Below are 23,338 nucleotides of genomic sequence, written 5' to 3'. Positions count from 1 at the left end.
ATCAAGCCACATGCGAGCTGTATTTTTTTTCTTTATGGGATTATTTCATCATGCATTTACAAAGGAAATCATCCCCAGGCCAGAACTATATTTGCAGTTTAAAAAGTCAAATTTGCCTTTTGGAATCAAGCGATTGAGAAACATTTTCCATACTTGGAAATGAGATGAACATGCTTTGTGCTATGGTCGGGGCTGCCAGCCTCAGCGTTGCAATCTGCACCATCCTCTGACAACATTCATGCCAACTGATTGCACTGTGCTCATCAAAGGGAGGTGTTTGGTGCCCGGTCCCAAGGTGGCACGAATCAATACAGCTTCACTGGAGCTAATTTATACAAGCTGGCTAATTTATACAAGCTGAGAATCCCGTGCTCTGTTTTTTAAACTTGCGGACAAGTGCAGGCAGAAAAACAGCAGAGCAGTAAGAATTTTCCTCACTTAATCTAAGTCCCATTTTCACAAGAGGCTTTATGCTCACCTCAACAGTTTCTCTGTTACTTTTCAATAAAGACCAATAACCTCAGAAACCAAGAGTCCTATTGTCCCAAAGGCATCAGCTAGTTGTAACTGAGGGCTTCCCCTCGGGGGAATTCAGCTCTACTGATGCTTGCAGTTGCACTGCGAGCTCCCCTCCAACCCAGCTTGCCACGGCTGCATTCCCCAGGACACCTCCAGGTAAGGCAGATATAAGACAAATGAAACACTGTTCCTGCACTTTCACATGCCTTCTTTGAGCAATGCCCAACCCTGCCCCAATGGCCATTTAGCAGCTGAGTCTCTGAGTCCAAGTGTGTCCAAGGGACTTCTGGGGAAGTCTATTTCACTGCTTAAATCAGTAGTACCTCTTAAGCCTGACCCTAAGGAACATCTCAAAAACCATGAAGCTCATGCTTTGCCATTATTTTGGTAACCAGATGCTGTAAGACCTTGCTCTCCCAAGTAATTAACACCGATGATCATGATCTGACCTTGTGGGTTTTAAATAGAAAACATGGCTTTTCTGTGTTCTCTAGAAGATGAACACCACCACCACCACCAAGGATTTGTTTCACTATGCCACAAAAAAGCTTAAGAATTCTTATTTGTTTCAACAACAAAATATGATTAACTTCCCTGTTCAGTACAACAGAGTGATCCAAAATCTTGATAGTATATGACTTACAGCTATGATGCCACGCTAGCTTTCCAGCCGTGACAGGCCACTCTCAGCAGAGGGCTCTCAGATGGGGAATCCTCTCCCTTCTGAGGTCTCCAAAACTTGTGCCTCCTGGCCCTTGGAGAAGCAAGAAAGCATCTGGCCCGTACAGCTTTCTGGTCAATAAGGAGGTAAGCTACAATTTATTGTCATTGTCTGTGTCTGAAGTCTGGCTAGTGATTATTGTTCAAACAGATGCTAACTGATAATAAACGTCATCTAAATTATGGTATTAAATAAAGAACATAGTTGATACACTTTTAAAAATGGCCATAATAAATAAAAGCCTGCAGCAGAAAGCTTGTCTCCAGATAAGAGACAGCTAAGTCTTTTCCCAGCCAAAAATTTCTGAACTGTGTTTTATTTAACACAAGCCCCGAGTCTCCTGCAAGTCTTCCTGCAGGACAAACCTTACACGTGTAATGTCACATAACGTCAGGAATCACAGATCAGAGGATTTTGGCCAAGTTCCTTTTCCTGCGCTATTCAGTCGCCTCTCAGCTAAAGAAAACTGACACTTCTGAAAACAATTCAGAAAAAGAGCATCAGATTAGACGTTGTAAGTCAATAAAGTTGAACAGTGAGTAGCTGACAACACTAAAATTTTGCCTATTGCAAAAACGTCACAGTTGAATGAATGGATGGGGCTTTCGTGCCCCACTGAAGCATGGAGAGGCTTCAAACTACTGGCATGTGTCAAGATGCTGCAAAACCTAACATTAGTAAGAGATACATCTGGTGTGTATTTATTGGGAGCAGAGTAAGGTCTTGTTTAAATTGCACACATGAATTTGATGTGGGGAGCAGGCAATACCCTATGCTTCACAGTAAAACCATGTTTTAACCTAAACTCCTCCATCTATAATGCATGCCATGAGGTGTGAAGATCTCTTGCACATTGAAAAGCCAGAGTATAAATTATGAATCAAGGCACAGGTGGAGTCCTGAAGGCCAAACAGAGTTCTCAGTTCAGTGGTGATTTTTCCAGGTTTAGGTTCCTTCAAATGATATTTGTGGAATAAAAATGTATTGGAGATTTTATATTGTAACCAATTTGAGCAAATTTGTTATATTTTAACTTGGTTTCACAAAAGTTGCTTTTAATTTCTGCTTTTATCAGGCTGCAATTTTTCTTTCCCCAAAATAATTTAGCAAAGCAATTACATTTACCAGCAATTCATCTAACATTGTCAAACACCAGCAAGACTGACAGGTCCAAATCATGACTTGAAATCATCTTTTTGATCAGAGAAAAACAACACAGCCCTTCATCTGGTTTCATGCTCTTCATGGCGCTGTTTAAAACATGACATTTTTCTCAGCTTAATATTGTGTATGACCTTTCCGATTTCACCTGTAGTTTCAGCAAAAGCGCAATTTTCATTGGCATGTATTGTAATAACTAGCGATGACAAAAATGTGTGTTTCCAATTTAAACCCACTTAGTTTCATTTGGTACCCGCGCTAAACTTTACTTGGCAGTAGAAATTCAGAAACAGTGACAGCAACGTAGGCACTGGAGGAGTGAGAGAAACCGAAAGGGCAGGCTCGGCACGCCAATCTTAATTCTATGTGACCGTTGGGGCTGCGAGCCTTTTTCACCTGTACGAACCGCTATTTGCGCCACAGCATGTTTGCAATGTGCAAGCAGTCACAGCGTAGAGCAGCCTCAGGTTAAATAGCTGCTTTCTGTCTCACAAAATAAATAGCCTAATGTCTTCCATGCAGCTAGTACAAGGTATTAACAGAATTTCAGGTGTTACCCCTAAGTAATTTCACAATCTGTAGGCAGATTAGAAAAGCGTAAGTCTGCAGGGAAGATGTGTGGGGTGTTCCACATATTTTTGCTCCAAGTGTAAAACAGCTTAAACAATTAAATGCAGCTTTAGTTGTTTCTAATCACCTCCTCAGCAAGCAGGCACATGATGCCCAAATGACGAGCTGTGTGCGGCCAGTGGTGACAGGGCACCCTGCCTGTACCGCAAACCAGTTCGAGACCAGACAGGAGCCCAGGTGTTATTTCGGAGTAAAAAGCACAAGGCTCTCCTTTCAGGCTGCCTACAGCACTACTGTTTGAACGCTGTTTCAAGCCTTGGATGCAATGACCAAGGAAGATCCACAGGAGTCACCTCGACTCTGACCCCAATGACAAAGCAGGAAAAAAGCAAACCAGAAGAGCATGCAGGTGCACTGCTTTTCTTCCTCAGTTTCTGGCAGCGCACCCTCATGCGTGCGTGACCCCAGCTGTTCCAGAGATTAAAACGTTTCCTTTGGGCACATAATTATGTCAAGTGTGGATAGTTAAAGTAAATAAGCAGGTTGACACTTTCCTTCTTAAATGCAGAAGGCTTCAATGTCCAGTTGAACTAGCCCCGTGCCTAAGTATTTTCTTTCAGAGGGATCTGGCCCAGGATCACAGACAACTACATTAAGCCTGACACCAGGGAGGGGGAGGCTCTATCAGGTTTCTGCATGAGAAATGAGCCCGACAGAGAAGATGCAGATTTGCCTTTCGGGGGTGGCTCAGTGCTGGCACAAGTGATTAAACCAGCCCAAGAAAAGATCATTTCAGTTCAAAACTGTGGGTAACAGTGACTGCCAGGCAGAAGAATATGTGGCTGGGCTCAAGACCTGCATGGACTAGATTAGGCTGTGTTTGTCACTCAGTCCTGGGATATATTTTTCTTGTGTAGCCTGCCCGAGATGTAGAAGTCATTTGTCAAATTTTCTGACATTGGGAGAAAAATAAGGGGAAAAAACCCAATTACACAGGTACTGGTCTGTTGACATTTAAAATGAGACAATGATGAGCATAAAAAAAAAGGTTAAGAAAAATCCTGGGCCAGCAACCCAAAGGACCAAAGACAAATCACAACATAGGATGCAACTAATTAGGCTGAAATGCCAACAATGTTCAGTATATCGTTCAAAGTATCCACCGTGTCAGACTGCTACCGTGACCCCCAGTTCAAATATGCCAAGGGGAAATGTAGAAAAGGACTGAATCAGATAAGTTAAATACAAATATTTTAAAATGACATTTTAATTTCTACCTCACCATTTTAACATTTTCAAAATCGTTAAATAAGCATGTCGCCTATTCTCAGAGCAGGCCAAATGTCAGGTGTTTGTATGTATTATTCAACTGAACATTTTAAGTACATAATCCTTCTCATTGCTAAACAGGTGGTATTAGATTAACAGGTTATTTTCTTAAAAGGAACAGTGAATAGAAAACTGCTGATACTATGAAATGTTATATTATTGAATGTGCAGCGAGTGCTAGTATGGAACTGAACAAAGGTTTGCAGGGAGGACGGGGGAAGCAGGTAGCCACAACTCTCTGCTGTACCTGTGACTTCTAAAGCACATTTCAGGGCACTGGGACCCAGAGTCTCAGAAGTCATCTACCACAATTTAAATTAAGCCACCAATGGTAAATCACTCTAAAAAACTGAGCTCCAGCAGTTTTAAGATGAGTATGTCAAGGCTAAAACCTGAAAGTCAAACATGGTTTTTAATATTTGGCCTTTGAACAGACTAGGCTGAGTACGTCTTTACTATGTCTCATCCATGATACTGAGTATTTTGCAGAACTTAAAAATCAAAACCAGATAACAGACCTAAAAGGAAAAGGTTTGCAACCAAGTTTGATAGATTCTTTGTAGCCCATGTTGTACCTTTCTTTTTTTGCTGTATGTTGGGTTTTATTGCTGTTTTGTTCCCCATGTTTCAGTGACAACGATTTGAGGGAAGAAGTAGACCTGAAAAAAGAAAATTATTGCTGCAGTATGCGTCAGAAACCCAGCCCTTCAACTTTCAGGAGAAATGTGAAACAGGTAGCCACAGAAAGGAAATGCTATATGGCCCACAGCATATTCCAAATGTGCTTCCCAAACTTTGCTTTTAGAACTAGCACTTGTTTACGTTTCATACAGAATTTCTAACAGGATTGACAACCTCTGGGGTTTTAAAGCTTAAGAAGCTGCTAGCATTTTTTCTGACTGATGAAAATCTGCAGACTGACTCTACTTTGCTTTATCAGAATACCAGCAAACCCACAACATCACTTCAGGCATTGCTTAGTTTTTTTGTTGCTGTTATCATTGCTTGTCACATCAAATAAAAATCTAAATCCACGAATTTGATAAAGTTACTTTTCCTTTTGTCAACATGAGGTTAACACACAGTGAGTTCTGGAAAGAAAATGAAATGCTTTGTCCATCATTCAGGTATGGCTGCAGCTGCACTGTGCAAACGTATCTTGCAAAAACAATATTCTCAGCTGCTTTTGAAGCACAACCAACCAAGAAGGTACTAATCAATAGGAGCGTTTGTGACTTCTACACAAGTCCCCCACAAGGCACTGCTTTAAGTTAGATTTTTCCCTCAAATGCCACAACTCTTAAGAACATGCCAGCTTTCATACTCAGGGTGCTACCACGTGACTGGTCCAAAGCCCTCCGAAAGAATTCATTTTTCACAGACACGTGGTATAGTTGTATCGACAGGAATGGAGTCCTGCTGTAGTACCTGTGTAAAATCTGCCAACTTAGACTAACTTGTCTTATTACCTCCTCTTTTTCGATTCTTTCCCATGCCTAGGTTGTAAGAACTTACTGAGCTGAAACATCCATAGAAAGCAAGCTGCAACCACACTCTCAGTGCCCTGAGATAACAAACTAAGGAAAGCAGGCAAACTTAACCTGAAAGACTTGATCTTCATACTTGCTCACTCCTTCTGCAAAAAATTAAAGGCTTTTACATTTTTACAGTGCCCTCCGTTGGCTCATTATCTGGACCTATGAGAAGACGTTCATTGTCACAGCCGTCTGTTTTAAGAGCTGAATAAATATGTGCGCACGTCTACTGGCAAAATGAAGAAATGACTGCGAGATGCGCTATGCTTAATCTAGCAGTGAAGATCCCTGTGCTACCAGTCTCCACAGCTTGTATCACTCTGCTAGCTACAGCAAGCTAGGTCAAGTCTAACAGCAAGTGTTAAAATCACACCCTCATTGTTTTGCATGAACATAATTTGTAATTTTTTATCAGTTGCGGACTGAGTAGATCAATATCGAAACCAGTCTCTATGGTTTGTCCGCACAAGATATCAAAATGCTTTTAATTTAGAAGAGTGAATCACAGATCAGATTATACTGCCTAGCCATTTCATGTAAAGTCCTAACTGAATTATAGTTATACACTCGCATAAAATGACTCAGCAAAGCAACTATATTAAAAAGCTAAGTCATATCTGATAACATATTCACGATGCGTTACTGTTTTTAGGTGTTATTTATGGTGCCCAAGTTACGAATAAACCGTATCTTTGTCTTCCTGCCTGATCCCCACCGAAGCCAAGAGGTGCCTTCTGCATCCGCCTCTCCCCGCCAGCCGCGGGAAGCGGGGAACGAAGGCAGGGCACCGGACGGAGCCGCGCAGCCCAGCAGTGCCACTGGGTGCAGGAGAGGCTGGAGTCGGGGCGCGAGGGGGGCGAGGAAGGAAGAGCGGGTGGTGTCAAGACCAGGCTTGATTGCGGGGGGTTGGAAAGGTGAGGTCCCAGCGACTCTCAGCAGCACACAGTCTGACCTTGTCACATCCCATTACAGGTACTGCAGGAGGCTGGGCATCCCTCTTCCCTTGCTAGCAGTATCCTCAAGACCTCTCTGATACTTATAATACTTGGCTTAACAAGACAAAAATACTCTGTGCTATCATAATTATTATTTTTTTTTAATATCCAATGTTAAAGGTTCAAACCATTGCACCAATTAGTTATTACTGCATTTTCCCCTTAATATCTCAATTTCTTAATCTATAAAATGAGATAATATACCTACTTTTTTGGTAAGAACTTGAAGATCTACAGACCAAAAAAGCTGTTTAACAAATAGGCATGATTAGCTAAGATTTTTAAAAGAAGCAAAATACCATTGGAATTACAAAGGACATCAGCATTTAACTACTGTATAAACAGTAATTAATAAGAAAACACATTTGGCTTTCTCTATATTTGAGAAACTTCCAATATAATACAGTATCATTGTATTATTTTAACCTATATGCCCGATAAGCATGAAAATGCTATTCACATCAACCCATCAAACAAGAACCTGCACCACCCAAGGAATTTTGATATTGTTAAGTTTTATTTTATAGTACAGTGTTGGGCACTTCATGGTAAAGTGGAGTTCACCAAAAACTTCTACTGACGCCACAAACTTGGAAGAAAAAACCAAACCAAAACACAACACACATCACAGCTTGTTTACTACATCTACACAGTGCACTACTGACAGTAGTCTAAGGTCTGAATTACAGTTCTTGAGATGACTTTGAACAGTAGTCCAGAGGGTGCAAAAGCATGGAGTAAATTCTTCGATTTGGTTCTAGTTTTATTAAAGGTCAGTAACTAACTAAATTTTTAAAACTGTTAGGACAATGCTGGTTGTTTCTCTTAAAAATCTCTGAAATTATTAAAACGATCAATAAAACCTCAAAACGTCCTGTACTTCATGCCTTTCCTGTAAGTAGGAAAGGCTCACAACAAGGACATTATCAGGAACTGTTTTCAAAGGTCACTAAAAAAACATTCTGAAAAGAAATTAGAAGCATTGGGATACATAACATTATTTTGTTCCATGTTGAGGCATTTCTCATCGTATCTGACGCAGATCTAAAAATAACAAACACAAATTGTCAGCTGGCTAAACATGTAAGCATTTTAAATTTCTCTTCCTCCTCACAAATCATGAAGTAACAGATGTGATGTGCTTGTGCGTAAGCTGCACCAAGATTAGCTGTTCCACAGTGCTTTATTGCCTCATTCAAGTATATTAATTTAAAGAAGTTCTCAAGGGAAAACCAAAGGTTAAAACAAAATGTACATCAATATACAAAGAAATTAATTTACAAAAAATTAAAAGGATACTGGCAACATTAGTAGATACTTTAAGTAATGACTTAAGGTAATTAGGGATGTCACAAACTGAATTCTTAACACATATGGTCATCACCATGAACTCTCACCTCATTGGTGGTACTGAAAAGGAAAGCTTAACTCCTCGTCTTTTTATCAATGATAAACAAATGATCAAATGATAAACTAAACATCATAAATTCTAATATTTAACCTTACTTCAATTTAACTGGGTTATAGTTTTAAGAATTACCTAGAACTACTGGTATGCGAAGACTGGCTTAGGCCTTATTATTTCCATAGAATGTGACATCCATAATCATTCCCAGTCATTGGAAATATACATTTGCCTCATTAGAATATATTCTTCATGTTTTTATCATACAACCATATTTCAAAGCTACATGTAATTTTACACATTTTTGAAAAATACCATTTCAAGGATCTGCTTGAAAAGCAGATGTGCACTACTAAATTACTTTGAAACAAGGAGAAATATTGCACAAAATTCACTGAAGATTTGAAAGTCAACACATTTCCCCCCCCCCCAACCAAGTAGCTCCCTTATTTTTTACAGAAACAGGACGTCAATTCACACAGAATCATAACAAACATCAACGTACTTGAACTCAACTTATTTTTCAAATGCTAATACTGTTACTGGACTCTAAATACAAATGTTGTTAGTATTGACCTAAGTAATAGTACAAATTAATTTGAGTACCCTTTACTACAGTAAACCTTGGAGTAACTTCCAACTGTGTTACCTGCTTCATATTCCAATCCAGCAGAAAATGGCAATGGCCCTGCCAACTACACAGATGGTGGATGGCCCTCTAGACTAAGGTGGCTGTGGCCTCATCAGTGGGCTCTACTTAGAAGTTGTTTAGCAGCTTCCAGGAAAGACCTGTCAAGTACTTTCAATTGGCCACTGATTAAAACTGTAAAACAGACATTACAAAGCAAATCAAGGAAGATTTTGCACAGAAAAACATACCATCCCTTTTCCATTCCTTTATTTTCAACCACCCTGAAGATCATGAATTCTAGACCAGCTGTGGTCCATGCCCTCGGGGTGAAGTTGAGGTCATTTTCTATTCAGCACAGATTCTGTTAACAGGTAAACAACACTTGGCAAAGATACACATCTAACAGCAGCAAAGAAGTTACTGAAGACAAGTCACATCATCATTCATACTGGTTTTGCTGGTGCATTTATTTCTACATTCATTCTCCAAAGACTTACCGCAATATCATGGGAACAGCCAGCCTTCACCATCCTGAGCTTTACAATAGGGAAGCCGCTTGCCTCAGACATAATTTTATCAGCCACATTTGTTTAGCCTTAAATTTCAGGCTGCTGGGAACACGCTGGCTGGAGTCTCACAGCACCTGGACTAGAGCCTGGCACCAAGAGAGAAGATGCCAACTCCCTTGGAAATAAAGACCACCCTTGACCTCTGCCTGCGGAGTCAGGGAGGTCAGTGGTTATGGGGCTCCTTTCTGCAGGACAGGGTACTACAGTCAGCATTACACAGGGGGTGCATTTGCAAAAGGGCCTCATGCTGGCACTTTGATTATTGCATGAAATGTTTCTTCAATTAATTACATGCATAGAGAAAAGATTTTAGATGCTCCTAGCAATTCCATTAGACGACCAATGAAAGATTGTTCTGTAGGACTGAATATGATTGACTGTAGGTGGAGAAATAGAAGCTGTTTTAAAAACCTGGCTTAACTGTTCTTTTGCCTAGACTTTACATCGTTTACAAGAACACAAGGTTGTAACTAGCTCATTCTAAAACCTGAAAAGACATCTAAAACAGATTTTTGAGATCTAAACCACTCCTCTAATAGATTGGGTGGGATTTTTCAAAAGCACCCAGCATGTGTCTAAAACGCTGGCTGAAGTCTGTTTTACAGTGCCTGAGAGGAGACTTCAGCCAGTGCTGAGGATTTCTGATGACCCCACCCAAACAGCAGCAGTAGCACTGAAATGCTACATGACAATGAATGATTCAGTCAACAAGTTCTACGACAACTTCTACAACTACATTTTTCCTTCAGAACAAGTCTATTTTTCAGAGCTACACGACGCCCAAATACGTGGGATGGAACAGCAAACCACTGCCTTCTCTACACAGACTGCCCTCTGCATGCTTAGAGGGTGGGTAGGGCTCACCTTTGCAGCCGCAGTGCTGTCCTTCCCCGAATATCTGCACTGTTTTTCACATGTTGCACCTCCACACACACGGATGGGAAGGCTTTGACTGGGACAACATATTACCCATTCTGCAAATCCCACAGGGGATTAATTCCATAGGCAATATTACTTTTGCCTACATGGCTGGGTTGGAATCGCTACAACTGAGCTAGAACATCAAACAATATCCTGCAATCTGGATTCCCTCAAAGTTATCATCCCTCCTGAGGACTCCCAGGCTCTGCTTCACTACCCCGTTGGAACAACCCAGGAATCCCTTTCTCTTTCTACTGCCCTTACTTTTTTCCTCCCAAACCAGACGAGCAATACGGCTCATTTCAGGCAGACATCTATGCAAAATGCACTCGAAGATATTAAATTCAAGTCCTAGTTTGACTGGCTACATCAGAAATTTGTTCCTAAGTGTAAGTAACAGATTACAACGCTTAATCAAATAACCTGATATCTCCCTTAAACAGGAGAAATGGGAAGATCCTGAAGAAAAGAGATACCTCTGAAGAAGACCACAGGAGCTCTGACTAAGCAGAATTCAGTTATCAGCAGTAGCTGGTGATGAATGTTGGTGATTTTCGAAGACATTAGAAGGATTTTCACAAATAAAAAGCATACAAGTATAAAACTTGTAAAAAGTACTGGACCTGGACAATTTATCTTAATATAGAACCCACTGTGGTAATAAAAATACTGTATATGTAGCCAATAAACAGTTTTATATTATCACAAGGACAGAAAACAAGTGTTGAACCAGAAATATCAGTTTGGACTCTTATCTATTTGGTAATTGGTAATTCTGTTTAAATAAGGCACAAATATTAGCCTTTTTAAAAGATCACTGGTAGCAAGTGGAAAAGATTCTGTAACATTACAGAGTTAAAAAATGTACCTTCAGTTAACTCAACATGGATATAAGACCGACTTACTTTTGAACATATACAAGGTTCAAAACCCAAAAAGACACGCTATTTAATGACTGTAAACACACTATGGGCTTTATAAATAGTAAGGGAAGAATGCAGCATAAGCACAGTAGCTAGCATTTTGATGGCAACTGAAATAAAAATAGTTCTAAGTTGAATTTTAACTTCCATCTTTTAGCTTAGCTCTTTACTTCTTTTCAGCCTGCGTTTTCACTCAGTGAAGCAGTGAATTATTACCACAATGCAACGATTTTGAAAGATTCCACTATCAGACTTAAGATTTTATGATCCTTATAATAACTATAAGAATATTAGGAGCCTCACATGGCTTCCGTATTTTTCCCACAAAGGTGAGAATGGGACAATCTATGTGATAATAGGAATTCAGTGCCTAACTCTCATGTAAAGGGAGTAAGATTTATTCCATTAGAGAGGCATTTCTGAAAACCATTTTCTGGCAGCATTCCTGAACTTACGTGTTTGATGGTTTTGAAAGTAATGATAGCCATAATTTCCAAGTTTTTTCCTATTTTTCCCCTTAAGACATTAATACTTTTTATTATCTTTAATACATGAAGAAAATAAAACATCATCTTAGATGGAACTGTGGACAGAAACACCATGTCAGATGCAGAGGAAAAGGAAAGGTGAATCTTGAAATTCTCATCAACAAAATGCAAGGACATGAATGAGAACAAGTGAGAAGCGCTACCAAAACACTGACCTTTGTCTTGCCTGTCTTCTCTTAGACACACTTAGCAGCACTACTTTTGGGTAATGTTTAGTACCAGCAAAGGAGAAGAATGCCCTCTACCAAGTCATTAATACCACCTCTGAACAAGTATGCATGAGGTTGCTCTGCAGTTTTCTCATCTGAACAGCACCTGAGCCACCTGGTCTAACCCACCTGGAAAGGTTACAGCTAAGATTTAAAATAATTTTTATGATAATTTTGATTTTAATAGCACAAAATATTTTGCCAAATAACATTTTTATGTTATTAAAAAAAAATCCACTTCCAGCTTACATACCATGTTGATACACAAGAGGAAACCAACGGATAGATAAATACTTTGGAGTACAGACCCCTGGACATACCACCTCTAACTCTGGAATACTGAGATTCTGCAGCAATGCAGATTGCAGATGCCCTCAGGAATGGTCATGCTCTAATCAGACACAGATATTTCTATAAGATTTGCATTTTTACAACCTTTTACCTTCATTGCACTGATTAATAAAAATAATTTTGGAGGCTCATCCTCAATGACGAGTACTGGCCCTACCCTTCTCATTCTGGAACAAGCTTAAACTTTTGCATTAACAAAACCAAGGTCTCACTCTACTGCATCTCTTTGGTAAAGCATCAAACACTGCCTCTGTAATGATATGGATCCATTTCCTTAGGTCAGCTGCCTTGTAATAAAGCAGCCAAAAAACAGAAGGAAAGCTAGAAGGAAAATTCATTCATAAATCTCAATGTGGCAACTGATATTAAACTTTGCCACAAATTACTACTAAGATATTAAAGCACAATCTGATCCAAATACTCACGTCACGAACATGGTCACTCAGGCCTATACTGAGACTAAGACTGACCATTCATGTCAAAGCGGAAAAGTAAGAAAAAAAGGTTTCTGACATGAGTTTAGAAGAGCAGGAGAGCATTCTTCTCAGGCACAGTTCATTTTATACCCGCATGTTACTTCTGCCAACTGCATCACAAGTTGATAATTCCAATCTGCTGAAACTTACTTCATGTCTTCCCTGTCCTGAGCTATTGTGGAGGACAATGTATGTATGGCAAGGTGGACAGGCGGAAAAAGAAAAGGGGAGGAAAATTAAAAAATAAAAAAAAAAAAGGAATGAGCTGCTCCATATAGCAGCAAGAATTTTCAGACTTTAAATATCCAAATATTCCTCAGGAACACTGCCAGAAGGAGGATAAATGCTTGTTCCAAATACAATACACATCAAGTCTATCTATTCTCCTTCACTGAATTTAAAAAGAGATTTTTGGTTGTTCAGCTTGGCTAAACTGAGAGTTGGATATATGCAGTCTTAAGCTGAATCTGTAATTTTAGTTCTCTAGTGTTACAAGTAATTTTCAGTCATGCTCTTTAATAATTTAACTAAATATGACGTCTAAGTAACAGTAATTCAATCTACCTTCAAAAAGGTAGCTACTAAAAATGGAAAGAAAATAGTTCAGAAGAGGCACAAATTAGTTTTCAAACACTATTAAACTGTAGAAAACAAAAAATAATAGAAATCTTCAATTCCACTTACACGTTCCTTTCTGAAAATTTTTAGGTGAAATAGTCTACCTAGGGAAACCGGATAAAATGTCTTTAAAGTGTCTTAGTTGTAAACAGAAGTTAATAAATGTCACATCATAATTCAGCACTTCATTTACTTTACAGAAGAGAGAAAAGCATGCGCTACCTTTTCGAAGTCTGGAAGACAGGGCCACAGTTTTAGTTTGGAGTAAGTTCCAAGTTATATTCACAAGAAATTCCTTAATCTAAAAAAAGTTCCCTTTCCCCCCCTTTGCTGAAGCAAATTCTTGCCATGGAAAATCATTATTGCTGTTTTGTAGATTTGCATTCATCTTCTAAGATAGTTAAACCTCTTCTCAAAAGATTAAGGCAATTATTATTCATTATAAATATTAACATTTGTACATTTCAGACAAATTAGATTGCTTGGTTCATTTCATGCCTAATAGGATTAATATAGTACCTTCAAAACCTGGTTACCTGTTAGGTAATACCTTTCCTGCTGCTTAGAGGAAGCAAATGCTAGGAAGCACCATACACCTGCTGCATTTTTAACACAGAGACAAACTAGTACCTGATTTAAGAGTGCATTCATATATTTAGTTCCATTTTGTGGACCTAACTACAGCCAACAAATGAACTTGGTAAACATAGAAGCAGATGCCCCAATGGCAGAAAATGCATACTCAACTGAAGAGATTTATTTTTATAATCGAAGATCTCTTATTCCTTTTTCATCTTTTGGTTATCATGTTATATGGAGTTATATGCAGTCCTGAGTAGTCTCCCTTTAACTTCTGATGGGAGTCAAGTTTCTCTTCTCATAGTTTTCTTACGTTTTATTTCCACTGCTACTGCTGGATAAGCTATCCTTTGAAATATTTAAACCATAGTGAAAAGCAGAACTCAGTTTACATAATGACACCACTTCTTGAAGAAGCCCACCCTCTTCTGGAGTTTCATTTCTTTCCTTCCCATCTTTCTCCCAGGGGACTAGAATGGATGGATGTTGAGCTAGACTTGCTGGGAGCTGATCTTCTGAGGTATTGCTTAGTGTTTCATTCCGCTTTGCATACTTAGAGGAAGAATAGCCTGCTTTGAAACTTCCTAGAGAAGCAAACTGGGCACTTGATCGTACTGGAGATGGGGATGTCATACTAGTGGTGTCCATCTTGTCAGTAATAAAGATTTTGTCACTACTTTCTTCTTCCAGCCTTGAGAGAGATTCTCTATGGCCACCAGAAGAAACTTGCTTCCTTGGTGATGGAGGGAGCTGCTTCCCATGGATGACACTGTCATCCTGACCGAGGTTCCACTCTGCTTGATCATTAGCACTGCTGCAGAGCAGGGTAAGGTTGCTCTCACTAGGTGCATTTGACTTGTCCTGAAAGAAAGAACATGTGTTTATAGTTAATGTCACAAGAAACGTCTCTACACTGGCACTTTTGAAACAAAAATACTGTAATGGATTTTGTGTGTTCCTAAATCATGGGTCCCTTTTGGGGTTCACTGTTACAAAACAACAATCCCAGAAACAATGTAAGATCAAGTGTTTTCCTTCCTCGTCAGAACACTGTCTCTTATCCTAAGGATCACCTTTTGTACAGAGGAAGGATTTCTGTCTCCCCTGTCCATTCAGTCTTTGCACAAGCAGTTTTGACAGTGAACAAAGACACGCTTTGCTGGTTTGTACCCCTAATATGAGAAGGAGCTGGACTAAAACTAAAAACAGATGGCATTTCCTCTTTGCTTCAGTGATTAATTATACCAACTTTCAATATTAAACTTCTTTGGCCAAACAAAAATGGGCATTTTATTAATGTGACCCCTGTGTGACACTCATAATATAAAATTTTACAAGCTTTCTAAACATTTGCATCAGAATTTGCTGTTCCAGTAATGAACCTTCTACTATAGGATCCCTTTCAGCAAAAGTAAATGTTGGACAGCTGATATGAGCTGGAATTCAAAAACACTAGCATTTTTTTGGCTAACATCACAGCAGTGACTTGGTGAGGGTTTTAAAGTTGTAGGCAAGCAGTTTGTTTACACTACAAGTCCTGTGCAACCCTACCTAAAAAAGGATCAAGAAGCCTTTTTAGAAAGCTCTGGAGTACTATTCTAGCAGTGTTTCAGGTGCAATTACCACATCAATCCCATGACTTATGATGGAAACATCACCATATCACTGTGACTTGTTTAAGGATGCAAGGTGAAAATGGAAATAAATACCATCTAAACTGCATAAAAAAAAAAAAAAGACTAAAACCAGCTCTGGGAATACCAGATTGAACAGCTAAATATAATATTAAGCTATTAAATTAAGTAAATTATTACACTATTCACAGCTGTATATGTGGTTACTGTTATACAGGAAAAATACTGTTCAAAGATGACTTGGTAAACTGGACAAAGGTGTAGCCAATCTCTTGGCTGGTGAAAAACCATTATGCAGTGGCCAGCACAGGTATACTGTTATGTAGCCCTAGGAGGACACACTACCAATTCTAAGGACTATGCTGCAGTGTCTGAGCTGCATGTTGTTGATTCCACAAGTGCAGGATTCTACTATACAGGGATTGGAGTTGTTTTTCAAATGAGAGCAGAAGACTAACCGCAGTCTTGTAATCAATGTCATCCATTGACCTGAAGAAATCCAGGCTCTTTGCTCCTGAGAGCTTTCCTTGATCTGAACTGTGTGTGCTCAGCGTGTCCAAAATCTCCCCAAGCAAGTCCATTTCTCCTTGAGGTGGAGGAGTTATTCCAGTTTCACCAGAATCATCACTATCATAAAAGCAAGCAGAAGCTTCTTCACTGTCTTCTGATGATAACCTGAAAACAAAAACTCTTCCATTAGCTAGGAACATAAAAGCCTTTTTATTATAGCCACTTCTGAAAGCAAGTAGGAGAACGCATTCCAAGATTTTTGAAAGGGGACATAAACCTGGAACTTCTTTCTACTCAAGAATTTTCATAAACATAGATGTATGATATCTATGGAGACGCAGTTACTGCTAGCTGGTTTTCCTGTCTCCTGGCTTCTCCCCAACCACAATTACTGTTATTTCAAGTCACCCTTAAGACAGCTTCCCAAATCTTCCCTCCAAATTTTACAGTTATTCCAAAATTGGTTCCTCTTTTCCCTTGTGTACACCTTATACTTAGGTCAGTGTTGCTACACCTCTCCAGCTGACCTAGCCACCTACTTTGTTCTAGTGGCAAGACTCTCATATTGCAACTCTTCTTCTGTCGTATGACCTGATTTACTGAAGTACTGCCTATTCTGCAAGGAAAACTGGTGCTTTTGTCTCTTCTCTCTTTCGTTCTTTGCGATACCCTTACCTCTGACCCCCATACTACTGCAGTCTTTCCTTATCTCTGTCTCTCCATAATACTACTACAAAGGGTACTTCCATGGTTCACTGTTTTGATGGTATCCTTTGAACACTTCAGTAGCTACCTCTTCCCTACTGCATCATGGCTTAAGCTGCTGGACTTTGCTTTCAAGGTCCTTCATGGTTTATATCCATATGTTCATTATCAAAAACCATCTCCTGAATTCAATCAGAGAATGCCTCAAAGCAGCTTAAGCCTCAACTTATGATTTTCTTTTAATTCACACATAGGAAGACCTTGATATAAAACTCACAGGGCAGTATTTCTCTTTCAGACCCTTCAGAAAACTTTCCATTGTCATGACCACAACACAAGACTTAAAGAATAGATTAGCTGAGGTTACTACCCACCACGTTGATAAATATTATTTCGCTGCTTCTTTGTGTATGTAGCCTATCTTTTTATCTTGAGCCTGTGAAGACTGAGGATTATGTCAAGCTCTTCTAGGCACTATAAATAATGAAAAGATATAATAGCCTGTCCTTCTTTTTAAAAGCATATTTAATCCTAAATTACTTGACATCATCTAGACCAAGAACCAAGCTAGCAGCCTGAACAGGAGAAAAATGCGTCACTTGAACTCAACTTTGCTGAATGACACTAGTTACCCTTTCTCCCATACATACACACACATCCAAACAGGCTTCTTACTTGCTTGTTCTCTCCATTTCATCATCATCGTCTTCATCCAAGGCAAAATACTGGTTACTGAAATGCTGGTTGAAGCGAGTCTGGAGGATAGAAAATTAACATTATAATTTCTGTTTATTTTTTCTATTTTGGCACTACTTATTTGGAGACTAGCTGCCACTTCACTCGTTAAGAGTTCCTGAACACTTGATGAGGAAAACCACATATCAATCAAGTCTTCTAAAGGTTGTTATGAGAGGATGTGAAGTCCTCAAGCATCACCAATTAAAAAGCAAGAGAAAAATTTTTCTTCATGGCCTATGGAGTGCCTTATTATTTAGGCAAAGCCTTGATTAGCAGAAGACTGGCTATTGGAGGAAAAGCATCACTCAAGTCTACTACCTACCCTTTCTTGCATGTACATCACAAAAAGCACTGTGGTTTACTACCTTCTGATAGAAATATTTGCCAAATTTTGGTTGACGTAGTCTACTGAGCATGAAGAAAAATGGATTTTTGAAGCAGCAAATACAAAAGAAGCCAGGAGTTTCTTTACATAGCTATATTATGTTAGGGTGTTAAACAGAATTGCAGAGTAAGTAGTATGCCAGCTCAAAAACTATGTACTAAGAATGCCTTTGTGCAGAATAATTTACTGTAAATTACAGTTAACTCAAAGTTAGCGTATACTCAGAGCATCCCATGAGGAGCTTGTGTAGAGTAGCTGGTGTGCTGTAAATTCACACACTACCATACTGAGTACTCACTAACCTGTTATATCACATTATGATTTAGCAAACAGAACCAGGCTAAAGATTTCTACAATACTTGGGAAAATAGTCTCTATCTTCATAGAATCACAGAATGGTTTGGGTTTGAAGGGACCTTAATGATCATGTAGTTCTAATCCCCCTGCCATGGGCAGGAACACCTTCCACTAGACCAGGTTGCTCAAAGCCCCATCCAACCTGGCCTTGAACACTTCCAGGGATAGGGCAGCCACAACTTCTCTGGGCAACCTGTTCCAGTGCCTCACCACCCTCATCGTAAAGAACTTCCTCCTTATATCTAATCCATATCTACCCTCTTTCAGTTTAAAGCCATTACCCCTTGTCCTATCACTACATGCCCTTGTAAAAAGTCCCTCTCCAGCTTTCTTGTAGGCCCCCTTCAGGTACTGGAAGGCTGCAATAAGGTCTCCCCAGAGCCTTCTCTTCTCCAGGCTGAACAACCCCAACTCTCTCAGCCTGTCTTCATAGGAAAGGTGCTCCAGCCCTCTGATCATCTTTGTGGCCCTCCTCTGGACCCTCTCCAACAGGTCCATGTCCTTCTTATGTTGGGGGCCCCAGAGCTGAATGCAGCACTCCAGGTGGAGTCTCACAAGAGCAGAGTAGAGCGGGAGAATCACCTCCCTCGACCTGCTGGTCACACTTCCTTAGATGCAGCCCAGGATATGGCTGGATTTCTGGGCTGCAAGCACACATTGCTGGGTCTGTCTTGAGCTTCCCATCAATCAACACTCCCAAGTCCTTCTCCTCAGGGCTGCTCTCAATCCATTCTCTGCCCAGCCTGGATTTAAGCTTGGGATTGCCCCAACCCATGTGCAGGACCTTGCACTTAGCCTTGTTGAACTTCATGAGGTTTGCACGGGCCCACCTCTCCAGCTTGTCAAGGTCCCTCTGGATTGTATCACTTCCCTCCAGCATGTCAACCGTACCACACAGCTTGGTATCATCAGCAAACTTGCTGAGGGTGCACTCAATCCCACTGTCCATGTTGCCAAAAAAGATGTTAAACGCGCCAGTCTCAATACCAACCCCTGAGGAACGCCACTCGTCACTGGTCTCCACTTGGACTTCGAGCCCTTGACTGCAACTCTTTGAGTGCGACCATCCAGCCAATTTCTTATCCACCAAGTGGTCCATCTGTCAAATCCATGTCTCTCCAATTTACAGACAAGGATGTGTGCAGGACAGTGTCAAATGCTTTGCACAAGTCCAGGTACATTTAAGTCATGAATTTTAGTCACTTATGCTTCACAAATTACTGTCTTAAGGTCTGTGCATCTCTCATACTTGTTTTGCATCAAAACCCTGCAAAAATTAACTATGCAGGCAATCAATCCACTGAAGAGATTCTGAACCTTGGAAAACTGGCCATAATTTAAAGACATATAAATAGAATTTGTGCAAAGGGAAAACGGTGTTAGCTAACTTTAAAGAAAATCATACGCAAGTAAAAATGAGTGCTACTGCCCACATCTCATCATGCAGTTCACTGAATGCCCGAATCTACAAGCCCCTGATGGGGAAGAAATATGGCCTTAATTTCAGACTACAAGGAGCTTGGAAATCTTGTACTGTGAGGATTTCAGTACGTCACCTATTACAGATGTTGTCCGTGTTCAACATGTACCAGCACACTCTCTGTAACTTTTTCCCCCCGTTATTGTCAGGAACGTCTCAAAGTTCACTCTTTATAGACTGACACATTTGTTCTTGTTCAACAAGAGAGGATTTAATTAAAGCAGCAAGTTTTGATAACAGTTTCCATAGTTCTTCGTCCACAAAGAGGAAACATGTGGTTCTTAATGTGTTAAACCAAGTAACAGTTGATAGAAAATGACAGAATTATTAGAGTATTAAAAACTATGAAAGAACCCAAACTAAGCTTCATACCGAGCAAAAGTTATAGAATGGAATGCAGAGAAACAAACTATTGATATTTCTAAGTCTTTCCCAGTTTTGAGAGTTCTTTGTGTCATTCCCATCAGTGTTGTAATCAGTCACATCCCTGCTTCTAACTAAAGGGAGGTTAACCACTCTGTCTTAATTGATGTTGTTAATTGGTTATCGTACTGATTACTGCCACAACTGCAGTCACTGTTTTCAGTTTAAAAGTTGCTGCTTTATCTTCACTGGGACAATTAAAATACTTTGTTTCTATAACATTGGTAATTCGCTACTTCCCCAAGAAAATTCTGACATGACATTCATTGTAATTAAAGCTCTAATCCTGGAACTGACTCTTAGAGGGCAAACCCCTGCCTCTGTCTCACTTTCTTGGAATTTCCATCAGAATTAGGTGCTGCCATCACATTTACTTCTACTAACGTAAAGACAAGATTTTGCAGGAAAGAAGGTTCTTCAAAAATGTTGAGAGATTTCAGAAAACAAACCCAAAACCAACACTTGATCATCTGTAGATCGATTAACCCTGTGAAGGGAATAAAATTCCACAAGATAACAGTCACTGATTTATCAAAATAATAAATAATGTTTCAAAGAGCATAGACTGCAAGTTTCAAAAAACTAAAAAAAAAAACAAACAAAAAACACCACAAAAAAAAGAAAAAGAAAAAAGAGATTGTGTCTTTGAGAAACAGGAACTGAATAAAATTAATTAGAATCAGCAAACACCACAGGCATAGCAGTGGCCCCTCAGAGCATCTACAAACAGTATTATGCAAGTGTGTTAGCGAAAGCAAGAACAACATCATAGAAAGGAATATAACAGAGCATCTGTTGCTAAACCTAAAAAAAAAAACAACCAAAAAACAAACAAACAAAAAAACCCCCACAAAACAAAAACTTCTAGTTCCTGATAGTCAGACTCTCTATTTGGAAAAACATTTTTGCTACCAATTAAAATGTTTAGGGGTACAAAATTATACAGGAAAACTTTCAAGAACTAAACAAAATAAAATGGGATTTACATACAAAGAAAAAAAGCAAAAGGGGAAGGAAAGGAAAATATCTGGCTGTAAATAACAACATTCTCCAGCATTTACAGCTCTGTGAGCTAGCCACAGAGACAACAAGCAACACATGTTTTTGAATAGGTGACTTTCCTCTAGGAACTGTAATAAAAACAACTGCAAGGGAGGGGTATGTCCAGACTACTTTGCAAAGAAGGAAAAAGAAAGAAAGAAACTCTTAATAAATTCCAAAAGGAGAACCATAAATCTTTTTCAATGCTCCACTAGGCAAAGTGACATAGTACGTGCACCTGCAAAAGCTGTCAAAGTCATTTAAGAAGTCCTTCCATTACTGACGTACCCTGCTGTTTGCAGTTATTTAAGCTTTTAATTTCTGTCTTTTCTGCATTTTGAAGTGTGTAACCTTTTTATACCTTTTTATGAAAAAAGGACAGACTTCTGTTTCCTTCCTGATCAGCATTCTAATAACAACCAGACCATTTAAATTTATTACCGCAAGAAATGATATGGTAACACTCCCTTCTTGCTACACCAGAACTTTATAAAGTCTTAATAGACTGCTGTCATGTTTTTTTCTATAAAATAAAGCAACAAACTTCTTTAAAGTACTCAATTGTTTTGCTTCTTCCAACTAGTTCTGCTTACATAATAAATCTATTATTTAACCTATCTACTTTATATCAAAACACAAACAGGGATTTAACTTTTGCTATTTCAAATTTTTCTCATCTTCAGACACACTGCACCACAAGAACTCATCTCTCATCTTGCTCAGAACATAAGAGAGCTCAACATACTTAAACACAACAAGTTCACGCTCTCCACAACCCGCTGTTGAACCATCAAGCCTGTGTGTAAAATACAGCACAGGAACAACTGCAGCTGGCGTGAAGATATATATCCTTTTTGTATACATCGCATACATCCTCTTTGCTTTCAGCCCCACTTCAAAATCTCATTCTGCAAGTGGTCTGCTACCTATACAGTTGTGGTAAATGCTGATCACTGAAACCAGAAAAAGAAGGCGCTGACAGTATAAATACGGGTAGAACCAAAGAAAGTCAGAACAGGTCCTTAAACTGCTCTCTTCTGCTTGCTGGTAGCCTAACAAAATAGACTGCTTTGGCATAAAAATGTAGGCAAAATACATGAATGCTAAAGGATTTAAATGTAAGATGGTTACGTTCTTGATTGGGCATAAAAGTCAATCTTTGAAATGTCAGCTTTTTATTTAATGCTAGACCTTTCAGAAGCACAGCTTTCTGGAATGAATGCTTATTGATCGATACTAAGGCAGGAAGTTTAACAAGGCTGCTGCTATTAATTGTCCTCGAAGTGAGAAACAAATAATCTTTTGATAAATGGCAGCACACATATTATTTTACATTTACCGGCTACTCAATACATCAACACGTACAAAGTTTCAAGAAAACAAAAATATCTAGTATGGTTTAAATCTATGAAGTACTGTTTCGTTCTTCTTAAAAATTTAAAGATTATTCACTCACTACAAGAAAGCAAAATAAATAAAAGTTCACTATTATTTATGATTCAGTATTTTATTTTACCTATCCTCCTCTACAACCCAATCACAGACGTAATTATGGCTTCACCTCCAGTAGGGAAACAAAAGATCTCTCAATCAAACTTTCTAGTTAAGCACGACCCATTGCCTTCCTTTCTGGTTAAAGACTGTGACCTAAAGCAATGGATAATGAAATCACAGGAAAGTACTTCACATTACAATCCACAAGAGCTGAGACTGATGGGGGAAGAGGGAAAGAAGAGACATAAAAAAAAGAAGTACAGTTTCCAAACTTTCTCTTCTTCAATGCCCTTCTTTTTCTCGGACATGGTACAAACAACCACAAGCTTAAAGTAGTGCTAGGGATACCAATTAGCTACATGGACACCAGAGAAGGATAGATGCAAACAATAATTCTAGATTAATTTCTAGAAACGATCCCTTCAAAAAAATTACTTGTGTGCTTTTACTCACAGAAAGTAACACAAAGTAATGATGCTTCACAAAAATAATGCTCTGATATCAGAAAAGT

The 23,338-nt window shown here is 39.2% G+C and overlaps 1 protein-coding gene across 4 annotated transcripts in view; it reads right to left on the bottom strand.

Annotated features, from left to right (window-relative positions):
* Window positions 1-7,325: 7,325 nt before the first annotated feature.
* DENND1B (DENN domain containing 1B) overlaps window positions 7,326-23,338 on the bottom strand; it is a 168,517-nt gene continuing 152,504 nt past the window's right edge. For all 4 annotated transcript variants that reach the window (XM_087733244.1, XM_087733247.1, XM_087733245.1 and 1 more), the window contains 3 exons: window positions 17,585-17,664; window positions 16,153-16,369; window positions 7,326-14,921 (listed from right to left, as the gene is read on the bottom strand). In XM_087733244.1, the coding sequence (XP_087589370.1) occupies window positions 14,370-14,921; window positions 16,153-16,369; window positions 17,585-17,664 (849 nt within the window). In that variant the 3' untranslated portion in view covers window positions 7,326-14,369. The remainder of the gene's footprint in view (window positions 14,922-16,152; window positions 16,370-17,584; window positions 17,665-23,338) is intronic.

The sequence above is a fragment of the Nipponia nippon genome, unplaced genomic scaffold, assembly GCF_047370975.1.
Source record: "Nipponia nippon isolate SJK-2023a ecotype South Korea unplaced genomic scaffold, ASM4737097v1 scaffold_5, whole genome shotgun sequence".
Taxonomy (NCBI): domain Eukaryota; kingdom Metazoa; phylum Chordata; class Aves; order Pelecaniformes; family Threskiornithidae; genus Nipponia; species Nipponia nippon.
This window is presented reverse-complemented; position numbering and strand designations above follow the sequence as displayed.